The sequence below is a fragment of the Eleutherodactylus coqui genome, chromosome 3 (assembly GCF_035609145.1).
Source record: "Eleutherodactylus coqui strain aEleCoq1 chromosome 3, aEleCoq1.hap1, whole genome shotgun sequence".
NCBI lineage: Eukaryota > Metazoa > Chordata > Amphibia > Anura > Eleutherodactylidae > Eleutherodactylus > Eleutherodactylus coqui.
In genome coordinates this window covers 13480366-13500944 of record NC_089839.1, presented here as the reverse complement: position 1 = coordinate 13500944, position 20579 = coordinate 13480366, and the positions used below count along the sequence as shown (strand labels likewise).

Sequence of the window (20579 nt, the reverse complement as noted above, 5' to 3'; positions counted from 1 at the left end):
GGCAGCGTTTGCCCAACACTCGTCCTGTGTAAATGGACCTTTACAACCCCATGCTGGCTCTGGTTAATTACTGCATTTTTCCTGATCTTTCCCAAAATAGAAGTCAGGCTCACAGGGCTGTAGTTTCCTGGGCCTATCTTCTTCGTTTTTTTTGTGAAGCTAGAAACATTTACTCTTCTACAATCGTCTGGGACTTCTCCTGTCTCCAGGAATTTTCAAAGATTCTGGTGAGTGGTTCAGCAATTACTTCCACTGCTTCCTTCGATAGCCTAAGATAGCACAGGCACAATCATTGCGGGGTTGCCCTGTTAGGCATCTCCTCCCAGGCACGTCATCTTGTGTTTTAAAAAAAAAAAAAAAAACTTCGATAGACTCATACTTAGAGCAATTCAGATAAAAAATTAAGGGCCCTTTTAGACGAGCAGATTTCTCAGTTGCACGAGCGAGTATTGTCACTCCATTCACAGGCAGATACATCGTTGGCTCGTTCGAACAAGAAATCATTCACATTCGCTGTATAAATGACTGAGGAGGACTGAATGAGCGCTGCTTAAACCAAATATGAGTGAAGACAACAATTTTTACGCCTACATAAAATTAATGGCGAACGGAAAGTGTTCAGTCTAAACGCAAACTCACAATTCAAAGATTGTTCATTCTAAAAGTACCTTAAGTGGTAGACGACCGCAGCAGCCTCAGGAAAATACACCTCCTCAAAGGGAAAGGGGGGGGGGGGGGGGAGCAGCAGATTAGAAAAACATGGCTGATTTCTTTCAGAAACACAACCATTCTTACCCATGGGGGTGTATGTGGTACTGCAGCTGAGGATCATGTGTTTGAATGGGGCTGAGTTGTTGCTATGTCTAACAAACTCATCAGAAAAGCGTTACACAGTAGCTTTGGTAACATGAACAGAGTAGTGAGTGCAGCTCTGGAGTATAATACAGGATGTAACTCAGGATCAGTACAGGATAAGTAATGTATGTACACAGTGACTCCACCAGCAGAATAGTGAGTGCAGCTCTGGAGTAAAATACAGGATGTAACTCAGGATCAGTACAGGATAAGTAATGTATATACAATGACTCCACCAGCAGAATAGTGAGTGCAGCTCTGGAGTATAATACAGGATGTAACTCAGGATCAGTACAGGATAAGTAATGTATGTACACAGTGACTCCACCAGCAGAATAGTGAGTGCAGCTCTGGAGTATAATACATGATGTAACTCAGGATCAGTAATGTATGTACATAGTGACTCCACCAGCAGAATAGTGAGTGCAGCTCTGGAGTATAATACAGGATGTAACTCAGGATCAGTACAGGATTAGTAATGTATAGAGAAACCGACAGTTTATGTCCAATAATTCTACCTGTAAGGTGTAACATGGCGCTCCGAAGTAGCACTACACTCTGGAAACAAGCCCACAATGCCCAGTGTGTATTGTCTCTCTAACCATATGCTGCTTTATTAAAATATAAACCCCTCATGAGTCCGCACACACAACACATCAGCCCTCCTGTAGTGATGGTCGAACACGTGAAAGAAAATACAAAAGTACACCAGAACTCTTAGAATATTTTTTTTCTTTTTAAACTATACACGCGCCCCCGGCTGAGCCCCGGGGCGTCTCTGCTCTGTACAATACCATAAAATACTTCATTATTTGTGGGCTCTAAAATATCAGGGAACATTTTACCTACATCTAGCTCTTAAAACAAATGTGATTGGTTCACCTCTAGCAAACAACCCAATACACAAGTCTGTACAAGATAAACATCTGGGGACACACTGCAACCTTGCTGGAGATTACGGCTTTAGGCCAAATGATAAATTGCATCCACTACACGACCGATGCCGCAATCCTCATCTGGGCGGGTGACGTCTGCTGGGGCCACAGCTACAAATATGGACCGTCCGTGACCATGAAAGTCCACAGACTACGGAAGAATGCTGGAGATCATATACTATTTCTTAAAAGGGTTTCCACATTTTTAAAAGGGATCCCGTCACCAGGTTCATTACGTCCGACTGTGCTGAGCTCCGTCTCATGGAGGCGGGCCCTACTGGGTTCTCCCTGCCCACATCATGCACACCGATGTCCCTTTCTCCTTTTGCGTATAGGCAGAGAGCGGTAAGTGTGCATGATGCAGGCGGGGAGAGGCCAGTAGCGCCCGCCGCTGTGAAATGGAGCTCGGGACAGTGTCAAGCTCCATGAACCTGGTGATAGAATCCCTGTAGAAAACAATGAGGTCCATTTACCTAAATGAGGTGTTTTACACATCAGCTGGCGTAAGATGTGCCAAATATATTGAAAGGGTGCAAGCACCATAATATATGTGCCACATCTTAGGCCACCCGTGCGCCGCCTCCTGATGTCTACACATGGTAACCCCTTGTGTACATTACCACTATAAACGGTATACAAGCTTCAGGCCTAAAATTATAGTGGATTTAATGGGCAGCACTTTACAAAAGTGACTAGGAAGGCAGAAAATTCCAAAAAGTTGCATGTTTTTGCAAAATAGATGTGCAAAAATATGCAACCTTTTTTTTTTAATGCAGAATAGCTGTTTTTATGAATTACCCCCAAAAAGCTTAGTGAAATCATAAAGACAGAAGACCTGACAAGTCATAGAAACTTGTCAACAGTTTTGCTCAGTTGGGGGTGCAGGAGCTGAGACCACCACTGATCGCGGTAACGAAAGGGCTGCAGAGCGTGGCTCTTCTCGGCAGCTGTGAACTTGTCATCGGAAGTCTAAAGACATCTTCAAGTCCGTCTTCAACTGCTAAAAACTAATGGACACAGTTGAAGCGGTACAGAGTCTGGGTGAGCACTGCAGCCTCTTCACGTTACCGATCAGTGGGACTCAGCACCCAGAACAGAAACATGGACATGCTTCTATGACCAGTCAAAAGTTTTAGGAAAGTGCAGATACCCTTTAAGTGTATCAAAACTGCAAAACCCCTTTAAGTGAATTTGAAATAAAAAAAAACAAGGTGTGAGGGGCGCCGCTCCTCTTTCTCCTCCTCTTCTTGCAAGTCCTTTGATTTGTCATGCTTTTCTCTCACTTCCCCAATCGCTCTAAAGCCGCAGCTACAGCTCCACCTACATAACCGAGAAACTCAAGCGGGATAATACAGATCAGCACGATGGTGGGCCGCCTGCAGGGATCAGTGGGCATTACATTTCCTCTCCACTTGCTCCATTTTGAAGGCGGGTCAGCGATGCTAACAGCTCCGCGGTGCAGTTGTGTATCCATAGGACAAAAAGGTAAATAAAACAGGTGATGTCCGTAATGCTGGTTCACTTTTTTTTTTGTCATTTTCTTTTTTTTTTTTTTCTTCTTTCAAACAAACAAAAAGTTTGTCATCTGCAAATTATAGACAAGTCCGGGCTGGAAGGAGAAAAAAAAAAATTTAAACAAGGGCGGATTATCAGTCCCTGTTTGTGTTATTGGCGGAGAAGGCGTGCAGGTTTCCCATCTGACTCAGTCCGCTCTGAATGTGCGCCACGTGGATCTCGACGTTGTTCTGAAAACAGCTGCAAGAAGAGAAACATATTGGTTTAAAAGATTCCAGAAGGGTTCCGTTCACCGACAGCAAGCAACGAGCTTTGAAAAAAGAAAAAAAAAAAAAAAAGCGCTGACATTAGCAACCAACAACCCCTTTGCTTCTCAGAATCAACACCAGGGGTCCCCATAGTCCATTAGGCGCTCCTTTTACAGCCTGTTCCGGAAAACAGCCTCATCATCGTTCACCGAAGGGCCTTCCCTTTGAGGCCCAGACTGCCCTTCCTTCTATCTGCCCCACGAGGGGGCGCTCACTGCCTCTTTCCACAAGGTCACATGGGAGGCCCAATGTTTTGCATTATTTTGGGGGTATGCACACTGCAAAAAATTCTCATGAACACTTAAGCATCAGCGTTGGGGCGCCACTACATGAGCATTTCTCAGCTGGAGAACATAGGTGGACCTACGCCAATCGCAGCCGGCACCTGGACTTGTCAGTTAAATCGCTATGATGAGCCGAGCTGCCGGCTGCAATTGTCGCTTCTCCACCTGCGTTTTACAGGGAAAAAAGGCCACAGTGTAGTAGGCTTAGACAGCCATTGCGCCGATAACGCTCGTGTAATAGCACCAATTGTTACGGTGTAACAGCATTTGCAGTTTCAGCCTGGCAATTGTCGGGACAATGTGAGCGTTAGCCGCCTTCTGATATCACACAGCAGCGTTTCTTCCCTGCAAACGCTGGAGGAGCTATGCAGATTGCAACCGGCACCTGGACCTCTCCGTTTTAGGACTATGGAGGAATTCAGCTGGCGGCATAAATTAGCGTTTCTTACTCTGCATTTTGCAGGGGAGCAATGTTGCTGTGTAATAGCAGGTTTAAGAGTCAGAAGTGATTGTGAATCCATTTCACCCGCTTTAGTGCAAATGAGTGACAAGAGGCCCGGAGAGGTGGCAGCAGGCCACCCCCAAAAAGGAAGGCAATTTCTTTTGCTTTCCTAACCGATTCTTCCCTAATTCGGCATTGTGCTGGGGTCCTTGTCACTAGTGGTACATCAGGCCCCATCAGGTTGTACAGGTGGTCCTGCTCCTCCATACAAGGTGGTTTGCCATTTTCCAGCACAGGAGCATGGAGCAGATATCAGCTCACGGCCATTACACAAGCAGAACTGGACAGACCCTTAGATGGGAATGAACCCAGCATCAGGATCGGAGGAGAGCTGCCAAAACCCTATAAAATGACCTCCCAGTGGCTACTGAGCAAACAGTCAGACTCCATAAGGGCAGGGCATCCTGTAGCGGGACCCGTGCTCACAGCCCGGCACCCTGAAGCTCAATTGGCATTTGCCCAAGGCCACCACAATTGGCAGGGCAGTCACTGGCACCATATAAAAGCAGATTTGCACATGTGAAAGTCTGGAGACGCCGTGGGGAGCGTTATGCGATGTGTAATCCAAGTGGTCCCCACATTTTTTTGAGCAGTGTATGTTCGCATGCGAAGTACAAGTAAGGGGGGGTAAATAAAATTGCTATTCCTGGGTAGTGTGATAAATCCTAAAGCAGTCCTTCATACAAAGTCCCGGTTTGACGGGGCAGGTGTCGCACTGGTAGATGGTGTCCTTCCTCACCCCCCTCTTGGAGCACACGCGGCACCTTTTCTGGTTCCTTCCCTTCTTTCTAGTTCGGGGAACTTCGCTGGGAAAATGCTGCCCGGGCACCACTCGGGCACCCTGAACTCCAGAAGATGTCCCCTCCCTTTCCTGGTACGCATACACCGGGGATGTGTGATATATTCTAAAACAGTCTTTCATACAAAGTCCAGGTTTTAAGGGGCAGGTGTCGCACTGGTAGATGGTGTCCTTCCTCACCCCCAGCTTGGAGCACACTCGGCACCTTTTCTGGGACCTTCCTTTCTTTCTAGTTGGGGGAACTTCGCTGGGAAAATGCTGCCCTGCTACGATACAGCTGACCTCGCTGCTGGCAGCAGACGTGCTTGGGACCTTCTTTTGCCGGTCCCCGAATATTAGGGTCATTATCACCACCTCTTGGAATTCCAGGAAGGTTCCTCCGTATCCCGCACATCGGGATAGCACGTAAGCGTTATACAGCGCCATCTGTACGATGTGCACGCCCAGCTTCTTGTACCACACCCTCGATTGCCCCATGGCGCTGTAGGGCTTCAGCACTTGATCTGACAGACCGGCCCCTCCCATGTACTTATCGCACTCCTGGATGCATACTGGCGTGGGGGTCTCTGCACTGGTACTTTGTACTGGCACGGGGGTGCTGTTATGATTGTGTATTGTGCTCAATATAAGCATATCCTTCTCATGCTTATACTTGACGCACAATACATTATCGCTGTAGAATGCCCTGCTTTCACCATGTTTAAGCTTTTGCCCAAGCAGCGTCTTAGGGAGGCCGTTCTGATTTTTTCGTACGGTGCCACAGACCACAGTACTTCTGGAACCGAGGTACTTACATAATGGGATGCTGGTATATAGGTTACCCAGGTAGAGGTGGTAGCCCTGGTCCAGTAGCGGGTGCACTAAATCACACACTATCTGCCCACCAATCCCCAGACCGGGGGGACATTCTGGGGGCTCAATTCTGGCGTCCTTCCGGTCATAGATTTTAAAGCTGTGGATATACCCCGACGTACTCTCGCACAGCTTATGTACCTTCACGCCATACCTTGGAAGGTACTGGCAGAATTGAGGCTTCCCCTTAAAACGTACCAGGGACTCGTCAATAGCAATGCGCTGCTCAGGGGTGTACGCCTGGGCAAACTTGGCACTGAAATGATCTACGAGGGGTCTTATTTTATACAAACGGTCAAAACCAGGGTCATCTTGGGATGGGCACTGCTTGTCATCGTTATAATGGAGGAACCTCAGTATTGCCTCAAAACGCATCCTAGACATGGTCATGTGGAAGAGCAGGATGTGGTACAATGTGTCTGAGCTCCAATAATCCCCAATGGATGGCTTCTTCAATAGCCCCATATTCAATAAGAGGCCCCAAAATTTCTCCATCTCCATTGTGTTTACGGGGGTCCACCCCCGGTGCTGGGCATAAACAGATGTGGGGTTTTGGGCGAGAAACTGCTTGGCATACAAGTTGGTCTGCGCCACCATTAACTCAATAAAGTCATCAGTGAAATAGAACTTGAAAAAGTCTATCTTTCTGAGCCCTGATGTGTCAAACTTGATCCCCGAGCGGCCCGTGAACTTAGGATTCTGAGACTCATAATTTTCAGGTGGGGGGATCCATGTGCCGTCACTAGTGTCAGAAGCTGCCTTGACGGTTGTCCTGGGGTGCCTTCTCAGGAGTTCCTCCTCCTCTTCCTCGCTGGATGAGGAGGATGACAGGATGAATGGGGTGTCATCCTCACTTGCAGACTCCGAGTCGGAGGCAAGAAATGCATATGCCTCTTCAGCAGAAAATGACCTGTGGGACATTTTCATTATATGTATTTTGTGCTTTAACACGAGGAAGTTTTGTACAATAAATTCTATTTATTTTTGTACTAGAAGTTCTGAAAAAAGTTTAGATATAGGTATTGTACACATCAAAAAAAATGCAAAAAAAATGATGTCTAAATATAGCTATATGTAGAAAGAGATAAAGTAGTACGGTATATAGAAGTATTTAACTTATTTTTGTTTGCAAACTTTTGTAACTACCCAACACTTACAATTCCCAACTCTACTAGTTCCAGCTTCCCTGAGCTATGACTTATCTACGGTTTTGGACATCAACTAAGACCATTGCAGCAGACACCTACCTGAACTAACTAGTATAAACGTCAAGCAAGACTGACTGTGAAAACTGATCAAAAATGTGGGGTCACAAAGAAATGGATGGGGAGGGTAAGAGGTTATGGGAAGGGAGTGGGAGGAGCAATATGGCACAAAAAAAAAAAAAATGTGGTTGAACCACAATTGCAAGTTGTTCCGTATCCACAGTATAGGGAATAACTTGATCAGAAGGGGGCTCACCATGAAGACCTCCACTAATCTGCAGAATGCAACTCCTGTGTCCCGTTCTGCCTGTCAATGAAGGGCTGCATGAAGAAAGTGCTGGCTGATCATACGCAGTGAGCGCTCCATTCATAATGCAGAAATGGGCAACCAAGCACCAGTCTATTTGGGCTTAGTAGACGCCCCAATGGTTGGATTCTCCACATTTGTGAAGTCTCAGAAAGCTATAATTAATATTCGCGGCAATTCTATTCGTTCCTTTTATTTTTTGTGCCAAAGTTGAATAAACAATTTCAATGAGGAGGTGGATCATGCATGGGGAACCAAATATATCCATGTTTTCCAATTACTCACCTGATATTAGAAGGGTTTATTGAATTCTTTATGTCATTAATCGAATCTGTTAAAGACTTGAACTCAAAAGAATTCAGGTCTCCTCCTTCCGCGAGGCACTACGAGAGAAGGTTACACAGTGGTTACAAGAGCCTGTAGGAAGGAAGTACAGCAATGACGTCTGTGGCTAAAGTGCGGACATCGTACTTTTATCTGTAGTAGGATAGCTGTGAGCCTTGATATGAGGTCTGTCAAACTCTCGTTCTGCACACATGGCTGCCCGCTGGACGTGTTTGCTTGACGGACCATCTCCTGAGCCTCTTCCTCGCAGCGCCGTCTCATGTCGGTTGGCTGGTTCGCTGGCTGAAGTCCCTGATCTTGAGCAAGCTGTAAGTATGAAAATAAAAACAAAAATTAAGATATCCTGTGAAACAAAACAGGTCTTCCCCCGACACAATGGAAGCAAGAGAAAAGTGCGCAGACATTTAGATTACAAAAGCGTCACCAAAGTATTAAAAAGGACAGAGCGGAGTCTTGGATTTTTTTTTCTCCACGCCCTTTACTTATTTTAGGTTTCAAAACCCAGGCAGCTTACACCAAAGAATCGTTACCTTGTGGGAGTAGCAGTAATGCCCTGCACAACACCACCACCATCACTGCATCCTGAGGCCTGTGCTATACACAGAGACTATGTCTGCCAAGCATTATCACAGCTCTGAGGCGGTGATTCTTAAGCAAAACTCTTATGACTAGTGCAGGTTCTGAGGCGGTGGTGCAGGAGACAGGGGTTGCCCTTTTGGTATTCTTTGAATCCCTGTGACATGCACCATCCCTACAGGGTTTGCACTAGGCATAATACAGTAGTTTACCCAGAATGTCCATTTAAGTCAGCCCTGTACCACATTGTGTAAATCACACACTAAAGAACTTCTGATGGCAGCCAAGATTTTGTAAATGATAAGATTTTTTAAAGTTTTGCTGTAATTTGCAACTAGCATCGCTGATGCACTTTAAGAGGTGAAGTAAAAAACCCTTGCAATCTAGCTGACTTGCTGCATGCTGGACGAGTGAGCTAGAAGACCTGCCTCTAATGCACACTGTGCCACCAGAGAGGAGCAGAAGACAGCCAGTGGGCGGAAGTCCAGCTACATGCTCTAAAGCAACCATCTGGTCCTCGGACAAAATGCTATCTCGGGACCGGAATCGGTATATTACCTGCACTCAATCTTCTCTGTCTCTCAGTTGCACTGGTTCTGTTCCTCTTTTTTGGGTGGCCCATACAGCCGCTGCCATTTTCAAACTAGACTATGCATGACTGAGATTGGCCAGCGCTGATCACAAAAGCAGAAGGTCAGTCACAGATCAGGTATACTGCATTTGTATTGTTACACTAATAATGCACTATAGATTATTAGACAGCCGACGCCATCTTTAAACTATCTTGGCCACCCGAAAACTAGACTGCAACTGGTGCAACAGAGGGACAGAGAAGATTGAGTACAGATAATATACCTCCCTCAGGTCCATGGACAGAATTTTGTCCCTGAGCCAGGTGGTCACTTTAAGGCAACCCTCCAGTCTGGGGACAACACACTGTAATCAACGCCAGACAATCAGAGCTAGGTGAAGTGCCGCCTTGGATTAACGATGCACAGGGTGCATTAGGTAATTAGAAGGTCAAGGTGGCCATCTTGAAAGACAAAAACAAAAAAAGGAGCTAGTGGTTGGATGGACAGCAGATAATATAAGGGTGCACTGACATCTGTGCTGTGGATTCTTCCTTCCTCTGTTTGGGGAGCAGGAAAAGGGAATCCCCAAGACAGAACTGAACAGCAGCAGGGGGAACCCCGTTTGCTATAATGGAGTCCACCCGCTTTTGGACGAAAGAAATAGCACGACATGCAGCGACTTTTCTTCCGGTATTGGCAGCCGCATCTGTGATGGAACCTCCGGCCAGAGGTTCCGACGCAGATGTGAAGCCACGCTCACTCCTCCACTCCGGAGGAGAGGTTCACATTTATGTCTCTTCAAAGTACCATAGGATGTAAAGTAAATCCAGAAAAGGGGCTTTGTTACCTCATAGCAAAACTGCTGGACCTTATGAAGAACTTTGTTGAGATCCTTGTTGAGCTGCTCCAGTTCTAGAACAGTTGTAGCGTATCGCCTCTGGAACTCAATGCTGATCGGTGCAGAGTAGGATTTCTAGGAAGAAAAGAGTACAAATTATAGACGAATGAGGAAAGCCAGCAGCACAATATTAGATGTACATTTAGGTGATAACCGTTATCAAGACAATGAACATCCAAGTCCGTGTCAGAGCTTAAAGAGGTCGTCCGAGAAAAAGGCTAAAAAGGGCTTGCCAGTGGCAAAACAAAAGCGCTTGTACTGACCTCTCCCCGCCGGCGGCTCCGAGTCTCCCTGGTAACGTAACGTTAATCCATTGGAGGGCCAAGCACCATAAATATACGGTACTTGATCCTGGGCTTTAATTCTGGCCGATAGTAAATATACAGCGTGGGATTAAAGCTCCTGCAATCAAGCAGGAGTAGGTGAGATCCTCAGCTGTCATAGACAGGAGAGAACCTGAAGGAAAAGACCAAAGTGTAACTGCTTCTGCCTTCTCCTTCACTAGCTATAAAGCTCTCAGTGACCGTTAGGCCTCATCTCCACGGGGAAAATCAGATCCGCTGCGGATTTGTAACGCGGATTTGGGCTGCGGATGCACTGTAATTGTCTTTTATTTTTCATGCGGGAGATCAATTGAGCTATGTGCTCTATGAGCTCCCGCACGCGTGATCCGCACCTAAATGGAGCATGTCCATTTTTTTTCATGCTTTAGAAATTTTTTAATTCACTTTTAAATACCATCTGCGGGTATTTATCTACCCGCGGGCGGTCAATGCATTCCTATGGGGCGCGGTTCCGCATGCGGGAAAAACGCTGCAGATTTTAATTCTTATTTTCCCCGTGGACATGAGGCCTTATGTAGAGAATACAGGAAGCAGCAATGTCATTTCCTGCAAGGGACCTGTCAATCACGTTATTACCAGTGGCCCCCAGGATGTCAGTGCTACAGGGTCTTAGTAGATCCCTGACTGGGTCTGACAGTGACTACTGTCATATTACGGGATGGTTTTCCCCTGTGACTAGGGCTCCTAAAAAAACCAGTTACAGTGGAAAAGTGTGAAACAAAAAAAATAAAATAAAGTGGGCATGTCCCCCAGAGGTCGTATATAACGTCAAGGGGGCACAGAAGTTTAAAAAAATTAAATTAAAAAAAATATATATAAATGATATCTCAAGTGTCCAAAACCAAAAACGCCGAGCCCATTCCTGTACTTTATTTGAAAGTAAATGTAATTTTTTAAAAGTAAAAAAATACACATTTAAAAATTTTTTTTTAAACTTTGTACACTGGTCTTTAAGGCCTCCCTCACACAGAAATTTGTAGAAACGCAGCTTTTTCAACGCTGCGTCTACTGTGCTTTCAGCAGCGTTGTCATGCATTTTTGACAAGGTTTTGGTTGCATTTTCAGCAAGACTGAAAATGCAGCCAAGGAAGCTGAAAAATAAAAATACTCGCCTAGCTGGCACCGTTCGGGTCCCTGCCACTGCTTTCCGGAGCTCCGGGCACTTGTCATCGCCAGCGAAGCATCTGTTGCTAGTGACGGGGTTTGAAGACCCCGCCTCTAGGAAGAGATTGCTCTGACTGGTTCATCAAGCGCTGGCTCAACCAATCACAGCAATCTCTTGCTGGAGGTGGGGTCTTCAAACCACGGCTAGTGCAGCTAGAGCTTGCGTTTAGCGCTGTCACAAACGTACCAAGCTGTGCCACGTTTTTAGCAGCACTGAAACTGCTTCCTATTCATGTACATGGGCGACGTACGTATCAAAACAGACAAAGATAGAACATGAATAGTTATCAAAGCGCAGAGTTGAAGATGCTGTGCGTTTTGACGCTCATGTGAGCAGCCGTATTGAAATGAATGGGAGCGTTGTACAGCATTTAGCGCAGCACTGAAAAGGCAGTGCTAAACGCTGTACAAAAACGCCTGTGTGAGGGAGGCCTAAGATTAAAGTCTGTAGTCGGCCTGTACCGTCCCGTAACTTGCCACTGCAGCCAATGACAAAGCTCAGCCGATTGCCGGCAGCCCCCTGCACATTCTAAAATGTGTTCTGCATGCTGGCACAACCCCTTTAAGCTCAGCCCCTTTAATACAGAGGCTCTATATGTAGTAGGAAACAAGAAAAAAACAAAAAAACAACGCTGCCCACAATCTAGAGTCTCACCAGCTTTTCAGCTTCTGTGTTCATGTCTTTTAGCTTTTTGATTTGTTCTTTCTTGATCATCAGGATCTTTGATAATCTGGTCTGAAAAAAAATGAAATCATGAATTTTGTGATGGGAAACAAACTTGATAAATAGTTGTTAAAGGGGTTGTCCAGGTATGACAAAACAGATGCTCCAGTGCAGCCTGCGTAAACCCATCCTAGGATGGGAGAATTTGTAAGTAGAGGGACAACTGGGGTGATGGCAGAGCCCAATGCCAAGTTCTGCGCAGTGTTAGGCTCCACCCCCTGCCACACCCCTCTAGTCTACACACATTCTTACATTCTAGAATGGATTTCCACAGGCTGCACGGCCAGCAGCTATTTTATGCTGTTTCTAGACAACCCCTTTAAGAATAGAGATTATATAAAGACATGAATTAAGGCCCTTTAACACGGGCTGAGAAATTATACAGATTCCCCTAGTCAGCAAGAATGTGAACGCTTATTGCCCAATCTAAATGCAGGCAGGACTGAACAACAAAGGATAAATTGTTAGTTGTGTCTGCATTTAGAAGCGCAGGAAGGATCATCGCTGGGACGACCTGTCGGGGGGGGGGGGGGGGCTATTGAAAAAAAAAAACCCGTTTCGGCGCGGGACAACCCCTTTAACTGTACAAGGTGATTCAAAAGTCAGGTCCACCCAAAAGATCTTCTGAATGAAAAGATAGGTAGGAAACTTTGTAGGACACTTGGATGGCTGAGGAAAACATTTAGGCACGGTGGCTGTGCAGTCTTGGAAAATGGTTGCAGATACTGAAGATATAACGGCACCTATCAGTTTCTGATGTAATGCTATCCTTAAATCCTATATCCCTTGACCCCCTTTACATTGACGTTTCTATGGGTGAATCTAAGTTGGCCAACAGACACCATCATCAGTGCCAAGACGTTTTCCCCACTCATCTAAGTGTTCTACAAAGTTTCCTCCTCGTATCTTTTTTTCGTTCAGAAGATATTCTGGGTGGCCCTGACTTTTGAATCACTCTGTACATTATAATACACTGACAGTCCGGATTTCCCGTCATACAGGGCACTTTACATGTGGTTCTGTTTATGAACTCCCCCCCCCACTAACTGCGATAGTTCCACTTACCACTTGAATAAGGAATTCAACAGGAAAACCGCCTATAGTGTCACTATCTGAACTAGAAGATTTTGTTTTCCACGTTGATTGCGCCAACAAGGGATCCATTTCCTGAAATAGGTAATAAAATAGGAAAAAGTGAAGAAAAAACACAAAATTTCTGTCCTAACAAAATAGGAAATAGTAAAAGCTATTGTACAAGATTCCAGAAAAGATAAAAGGTTTATTTTTCTAAATAGCGCCTCACTTGTCCATTGGGCTGTGAGTGGTATTGCAACTCAGTGACATCCGAGTGAACACAAGACACAACCCTTGGACGTGAGTGCTACCGCTTCTTTTTAATGCCCAAGATGTAAGCGCTCTCACCAGGATGGGCGACTGGACGTGAGGTGGATGATGTAACCGTGGCGGAGTCATGTACGTTCGAGAAGGCCGCTGTTTTTGACCAAAGGCAGCAATGGGCATGGTCTCGTGGGGCTCATTACTCTGCAAAACAAAGCAAAACCCACCTTCAGCAGTAGTTACAGGTGCAACACAGGATGCATCACTTTACTGAAGCTTGAGTTGTACAGGGAAGGATCTCACAGATGGAAGTTGGAGGGTGCGTTCACACACAGCCAATTTACTGCAGCTAAAGACGGGAGTTCTTTGTTACTCACTGTAAAAAAAAATTCTTTTCTCGAATGGTCATTGGGGTCTAGTTCCTGCCACTTGGAGGTGGACACTAAGGTAAGGAAGTGTTGACTCCTCCCTATCAGCTATACCCCTCTGGAGAAGCGATCAGGGTACTGCCACCTGCAAAATCCTGCGACCAAGAGCAGCGTCAGAAGATCCAGAAGTACGCACTTCGTGAACATGTGAAGCGCAGACTAGGTCGCAGCCGTGCAAACCTGGAGAGCAGAAACATCATGGGATACTGCCCACAATGCACCCACCACACGTTATCTGAAGTGGCGGAGTCCTGCCCTTGGCACAGTAGGCCTCAGTGATCACTAACCGGATTTAGCAGGAGATGGTGGACGTGGAGGCCACCAGACCTCAACGAGGACCGTCGGGGATGAGGAATAAAGAATCAGAGTGACAGAAGGATTCTGTACGGGAAAGAAAGATCCGTAGCGTATGGACGACGTCAAGCTTGTGCAGATGATGTCCCGGAGGGTATGAAGGCTCCGGACAGGAGGAGCGCAGCACAATGTCCTCAGTAAGGTGGGAGGACAGAGGACCGCCCTGTCCTGATGAAGTCCCAGATAGGAACATTTGCATGGTAACATGTCATGCTCGGCGACGCATCAGATGCAAGTGACAGCTACCTGGAAGGCGAACTTCCAAGACAGAAGATGGAAGGAAATGGCATGTACTGGCTCCAAGGGAGACAATTGTAACGCATCTAAAACCAAATTGAGGTCTCAAAGTGCTGAAGGGAGATGGTAAAGAGGGGCAGAATGTGCCAATTCCTAAATTAAAGTATAAAATGCGGATCTGGAAGCCAAGGGCCATTGGAAAGGGACCGACCGAGTGGAGACTTTACCCTTTAAGGAACTGAGGTTCAAGCCCATACCCATGCTTGCAAACAGAAAAATGCATGGGTTCAAGTGGATGCTGTTCATCTACCTAAAGAAGGCTTTGCCTCTCTCTTGCGGCCATCCAAGGGTGCGAGTTTACCGGCCCTAAGCATAGTTCGGGTGAGCGAACGGGCAAGCCAGAAGGGCTTCAGGATCTTGAAGACCAACAGCAGGGAAGATCTGCTTCTTATGGACACCACGGTAAAACAGATTTAGCCGAGTGGCTAATAAAGGGGTCTAGCTGGTAGAAGTCAACTCCTCCTTTGCTTGGGGTCCATGTTCGCCTCCTAGTGGCAGAAGCTATACCCAACGTCTTCACATTGATCCCCAATGACACAACCAAGAAAAATCTGCAGCAAATCTGCGCCAAACTCCACACCACTTGGTGGAGGTATTGTTGTGGACCTGAAGCAGATCTCACCCCTTCAATTTAAATGCAATTAAAGTAGCGCAATCCGCAACAAAATCTGCAGCAAATCAGCTATGTGTGAAAGCAACCTATAAGGAGTTTTTAATGGGTTTTCTCTCATTTCCACATTTACAAGATTATGGCTCGCAATCTGTGAACAGAAATGTTCCTGCTTCCATCCAGAGGCTAAACTAATACTTGTAAAGCAGACGCTCTGCTACAACTATATGCAGTCTACGTATCTTCACAAACACCACAGCCAGCACTGCAGACGGATATATTCTGCCGCTTGCAGTCGAGAACATGTGCTCAGCTATCTCCAGCAGTGCCACCGAAATGAATGAAGCCAAAGCATGCACATGTGACCACCATTTATTCTGAGACACTAGGGACCCTTGAACTCATTATCGATGGGATCCCAGTAGAGAGACCCCCACTAGTCAGATACTTTTTCCCCTAACCTGGGGACAGAGGATAAGTTAGTTCCTGTGACATAACCCCTTTAGCCTTTAAAGACCAGAGTGTTTAGGTCCTAAAAGACCAGAAATGTTTGTGATTTTACACACGTGGTGGTTTTATGGCCCCATATTTTCCCCCACTATGACATAGATTGACATTTTAATACCTTTTTTTAATGGAATGTGTTTCCATTTTTTTGTTTAATTATGGTAATGTGCAGAAAACCAGATTTTTTGAGGTTTGTAGCTCTATATTTTCAAATTACATTTATGTTAAAATAAAGAACAGGAATGGGTTCATCATTTTGTTTCAGGACATGCGTGTACCATAGGTCTGTGGTGGGTGTAAATATTCCCCGCGGGGAGTCTCCTCATCACTGAACACTGACAGCACTGTCACAGTGTTCAGTAATGATGGCTCTCCCCACGTGAGTAAGAAACCCGTGCCGCAGCTGTGACAGAGGATCACGATGTTCTCCTATTGCTTGCAATGGGGCCGCCACTGCTTCCAGCAACAGCCCCATTGAAGGCAATGGGCTGCCGGCAACCCCTGCAGCGATTTTCAGGGGAGGGCTTTAAATATAAGCCCTTCCCTGAAAATCATCCCTACCAAGTGTTAAAAAATATGGTCACCTCTCCGCCACTGTCGGGGCTCAGGTGCGTCTAGCCGCTTGTCCCTCTGTACTGCTCTGAAACTCTTTCAGCAGGCAGAGATTTAAAATCCCCGCCTGCTGAAAGGGCTGTGTCTGATTGGCTGAGCGCTCAGCCAACCACAGGCAGCACTCAGCCATTCATTGAATTATGGCCTCATTGAGCGCTATGTAACCTGTAAAAGAAAAGGCAGCAGCGGTTAAGAACCACTTCTGTCCTCTTATTCAGGTCTTGTTAGTAAAAATACAGCATGGGACAAAAGCTCCTGCAATCTATGTGCGGATTTAAAGCCCCAGACTAAGTGCCGTATATTTATGGTGCTTAACCTTAACGAGTTAATCACCCAGAAAGCATTCCAATCAACATACAAAAATAAAAATTTAATGGGATGCCAGCAGAAGGTCAGTGCAATGTCAGGATTTTCAATGTGGCAGAAGCCTGAATGTGTAGCCAGGGCCCTAAACAGCTGCAGAGGTATTATTAGAGGTCTTCTATTCCCTTGTATTGCTCCTATAAAAGTATTACTTTTCTTTGCTTGCATAGAGAATGGTCAGGGCCTCCCAGGTGTGATATTTGCCTTTAAATTGGTGTAATTTCCTGCTGCCTAGTTTTCATAGAGCTACACGCAGCCCTCGGTCAGAAGTCTCCTCCAGTTGCTCCGCTTTCATGGTATACAGCTTCATGCAGGCTGCAGCCCCATCCCCCTCCACTACACGCTTGCTACATTACTCCAAATAGAAGTGACGAGCCTGCATGCAGCGCTAGGCAAAAACTAAAAGCTGCTAGAAGAGATGAAGACGCCACTTTACCCCAACATATTGCAAAAAAGAAATTATTTATGGAATTTATTCCAACAGCACGAGTACAAGTGTTTGGTTATCTCCCATTGAAATGAACGGAGTGGTAGTGCACATGTATCACCAGCCTTCCATTCATTTAGGAAGACTAGGGTTAGGGTGCTTGTGATTGGTCAGAACCCAATCAATCAATTAGATACTCATTCTCCATACTATGAATAGGTTGGGGGAAAATGGGATCAGTTTTGTTTTTTTTTGTGGCACAACCCCTCTATGGCAAGCAATGAACGAGATATCAATGTACAGGTTTGTGCGAAAACAAGATATTACACGGAGCCATTACACTTACCAGGACTTCATAATCTGGGATGGTATGAGTGCCAAGACCATTTCTATCGAAGGTGACCCTGTAAGTGAAATTCTGGGTATCTACAGCATCTATCTGGCCAGTGAACAGGCCGTCATGCATACCACGCAACCGGGCTGTGGAGAAACACAGGACATAGATTACTGGATTACGCATGCTTCAAGGAAAGGCCCATTACTTACTGCTTAAAAGGAGGGATCCAAGGAAATATTGTAATATTCAGTGTAATAGGTGTTGGCATCAACTTTAACCCCTTCCCGCTCCATGACGTACCGGTACGTCATGGGAGCCTGGTACTTCGCGCAAAATGACGTACCGGTACGTCATCGCGATAGCGCAAGATCATGACTGACCTCGCGCTATCCCGCAGCGGGAGTCGGCTGTCAGTCACAGCCGGCGTCCCGCTGCAACAGCGGGGGGGGGGGGGGGGGGGGGGGGGGAAATCAGAGATACGCCCCCCGCTGTTAACCCCTTCCCTGCCACGACCTAAGTAGATGGCGGCAGGGAAAGAGTTCACAGAGGGAGCGCTGTGTCATCGCGAGAGCCCGGCGTCTCACCATGGCAACAGGACGCCAGACACTGGCGTCCTGTATTGCCTATGATCGCTGTACAAGCGATAAGGCATGGCAGGGCAGTAGCTCTGCCATGCCTTATGACAGCGATCATCGGTACAGTGATGTAAGTCCCTCAGAGGGACTCAAATACTGTAAAAAAAAAAAAAAAAAGAAAAATGTAAAAAAAAAAAAACCTTAAAAAACCCCTTTCTTATGCTTTTTCTAATATTAGCATAAAAAAAGGTTAAAAAAAAATTAAAACCCCACATATTGGGTATTGACACGTCGGTAACAACGTGTACAAAAAGTTGAACACGCTTTTTATTTTGTACAACAAAAAGTGTTTAAAAAAAGGCTAAAAAACAGGCAAAATGCTAATTTTTAGCATTTTAACTCACAAAAAAATGCAATAAAAGTGATTAAAAAGGCCGCACATTCCCCAAATGGTACCAATAAAAACTACAGCTCGTCTCGCAAAAAATAAGCCCTCACAGAGCTCCGTACATAGAAAAATAAAAAAAAGTTACAGGACTTTGAATGCAGCTATAGAGAAAAAAAAAAAGATTTCCAAAAAAAAAGGCTTTTTATTGCAAAAAAAAGTGTAAAAACCTTAAAAAAAAATAAAAAATAAGAATTTTGGTATCGCTGTAACCGTACCGACCCGCAGAAAAAATTTAGTGTGTCATTTATGCTGCATGATTAACGCTGTAAAAAAAAAAAAAAAAAAATCTGTCAGAATTGATGCATTTTCTCTCCCTGTTATCATAAAAAAAATTAAAAAGTTTTACGATATAGTCTATGTACCCAAAAGTGGCACCGATAAAAACTACAGCTCGCCACGCAAAAAACAAGCCCTTATATGGCCGCATCGACGGAAAAATAAAAAGGTATGGCTTTTGAAAAATGGAGATGGAAAAATACCAAAAATCGCTTGGTCCTCAACGCCAAAATAGGCCGTGTCATTAAGGGGTTAATATGTTTATAATTCATTTAATTAAAAACCTACTTAGGTCAAGATCTATCAGGAAACAGCCTTAAACTAGCTGCATGGCATGAGTGTGTGCAAAGCAATGCATGCACTGTACATACAAGGCCAGCCCCTGCTTCTGTGAGGCAGGACAAAGGTTGTATCCCTAATGAATTTAACTACCTGTAACTTTCGTTCCTATTACTAAAGAAAGAGGGATTTCATCGGGGAGATCTTTGAACTGCGACACATCTGCAACCTTCCTCTGCTGCAGCAGCCGGATCTTTTGTCGCTTCTGCTCTAAGGCCGACCTCTCCTCTTCAAAGAAAGCAGCGGAGCACCTAGAAATAATACAGAATCTAACCATTACACACATTATATCCTCTTAGGACACTATGTAAAAGGGCACATTTTATACAACTGGAATATCTAAACCTACAAAACTATAACTACTATAATACTGCCCCCTATGTACAAGAATAAAACTACTATAATACTGCCTCCTATGTACAAGAATATAACTACTATAATACTGCCCCCTATGTACAAGAATATAACTACTATAATACTGCCCCCTATGTACAAGAATATAACTACTATAATACTGCCCCCTATGTAAAAGAATATAACTACTATAATACTGCCCCCTATGTACAAGAATATAACTACTATAATACTGCCCCCTATGTATAAGAATATAACTACTATAATACTGCCTCCTATGTACAAGAATATAACTACTATAATACTGCCTCCTATGTACAAGAATATAACTACTATAATACTGCCTCCTATGTACAAGAATATAACTACTATAATACTGCCTCCTATGTACAAGAATATAACTACTATAATACTGCCCCCTATGTACAAGAATATAACTACTATAATACTGCCCCGTATGTACAAGAATATAACTACTATAATACTGCCCCGTATGTACAAGAATATAACTACTATAATACTGCCCCGTATGTACAAGAATATAACTACTATAATACTGCCCCCTATGTACAAGAATATAACTACTATAATACTGCCTCCTATGTACAAGAATATAACTACTATAATACTGCCTCCTATGTACAAGAATATAACTACTATAATACTGCCTCCTATGTACAAGAATATAACTACTATAATACTGCCCCGTATGTACAAGAATATAACTACTATAATACTGCTCCTATGTACAAGAATATAACTACTATAATACTGCCCCCTATGTACAAGAATATAACTACTATAATACTGCCTCCTATGTACAAGAATATAACTACTATAATACTGCCTCCTATGTACAAGAATATAACTACTATAATACTGCCCCCTATGTACAAGAATATAACTACTATAATACCGCCCCTATGTACAAGAATATAACTACTATAATACTGCTCTTATGTACAAGAATATAACTACTATAATACTGCCCCCTATGTACAAGAATATTACTACTATAATACTGCTCCCTATGTACAAGAATATGACTACTATAATACTGCCCCCTATGTACAAGAATATAACTACTATAATACTGCCTCCTATGTACAAGAATATAACTACTATAATA

General features: G+C 44.7%; 1 protein-coding gene across 8 annotated transcripts in view; it reads right to left on the bottom strand.

Moving 5' to 3' along the window:
- Positions 1-1570: 1570 nt before the first annotated feature.
- The window catches only part of LIN9 (lin-9 DREAM MuvB core complex component), a 31835-nt gene continuing 12826 nt past the window's right edge, over positions 1571-20579 (bottom strand). For 3 of the 8 annotated variants that reach the window (XM_066595142.1, XM_066595143.1, XM_066595144.1), the window contains 9 exons: positions 19190-19347; positions 17468-17601; positions 13608-13727; positions 13251-13352; positions 12117-12197; positions 9903-10028; positions 8034-8213; positions 7848-7945; positions 1571-3545 (listed from right to left, as the gene is read on the bottom strand). In XM_066595142.1, the coding sequence (XP_066451239.1) occupies positions 3440-3545; positions 7848-7945; positions 8034-8213; positions 9903-10028; positions 12117-12197; positions 13251-13352; positions 13608-13727; positions 17468-17601; positions 19190-19347 (1105 nt within the window). In that variant the 3' untranslated portion in view covers positions 1571-3439. Of the gene's footprint in view, positions 3546-3572; positions 6961-7847; positions 7946-8033; positions 8214-9902; positions 10029-12116; positions 12198-13250; positions 13353-13607; positions 13728-17467; positions 17602-19189; positions 19348-20579 lie in introns of those variants that run through there. The other 5 variants (XM_066595137.1, XM_066595138.1, XM_066595139.1 and 2 more) reach the window with 2 other exon arrangements.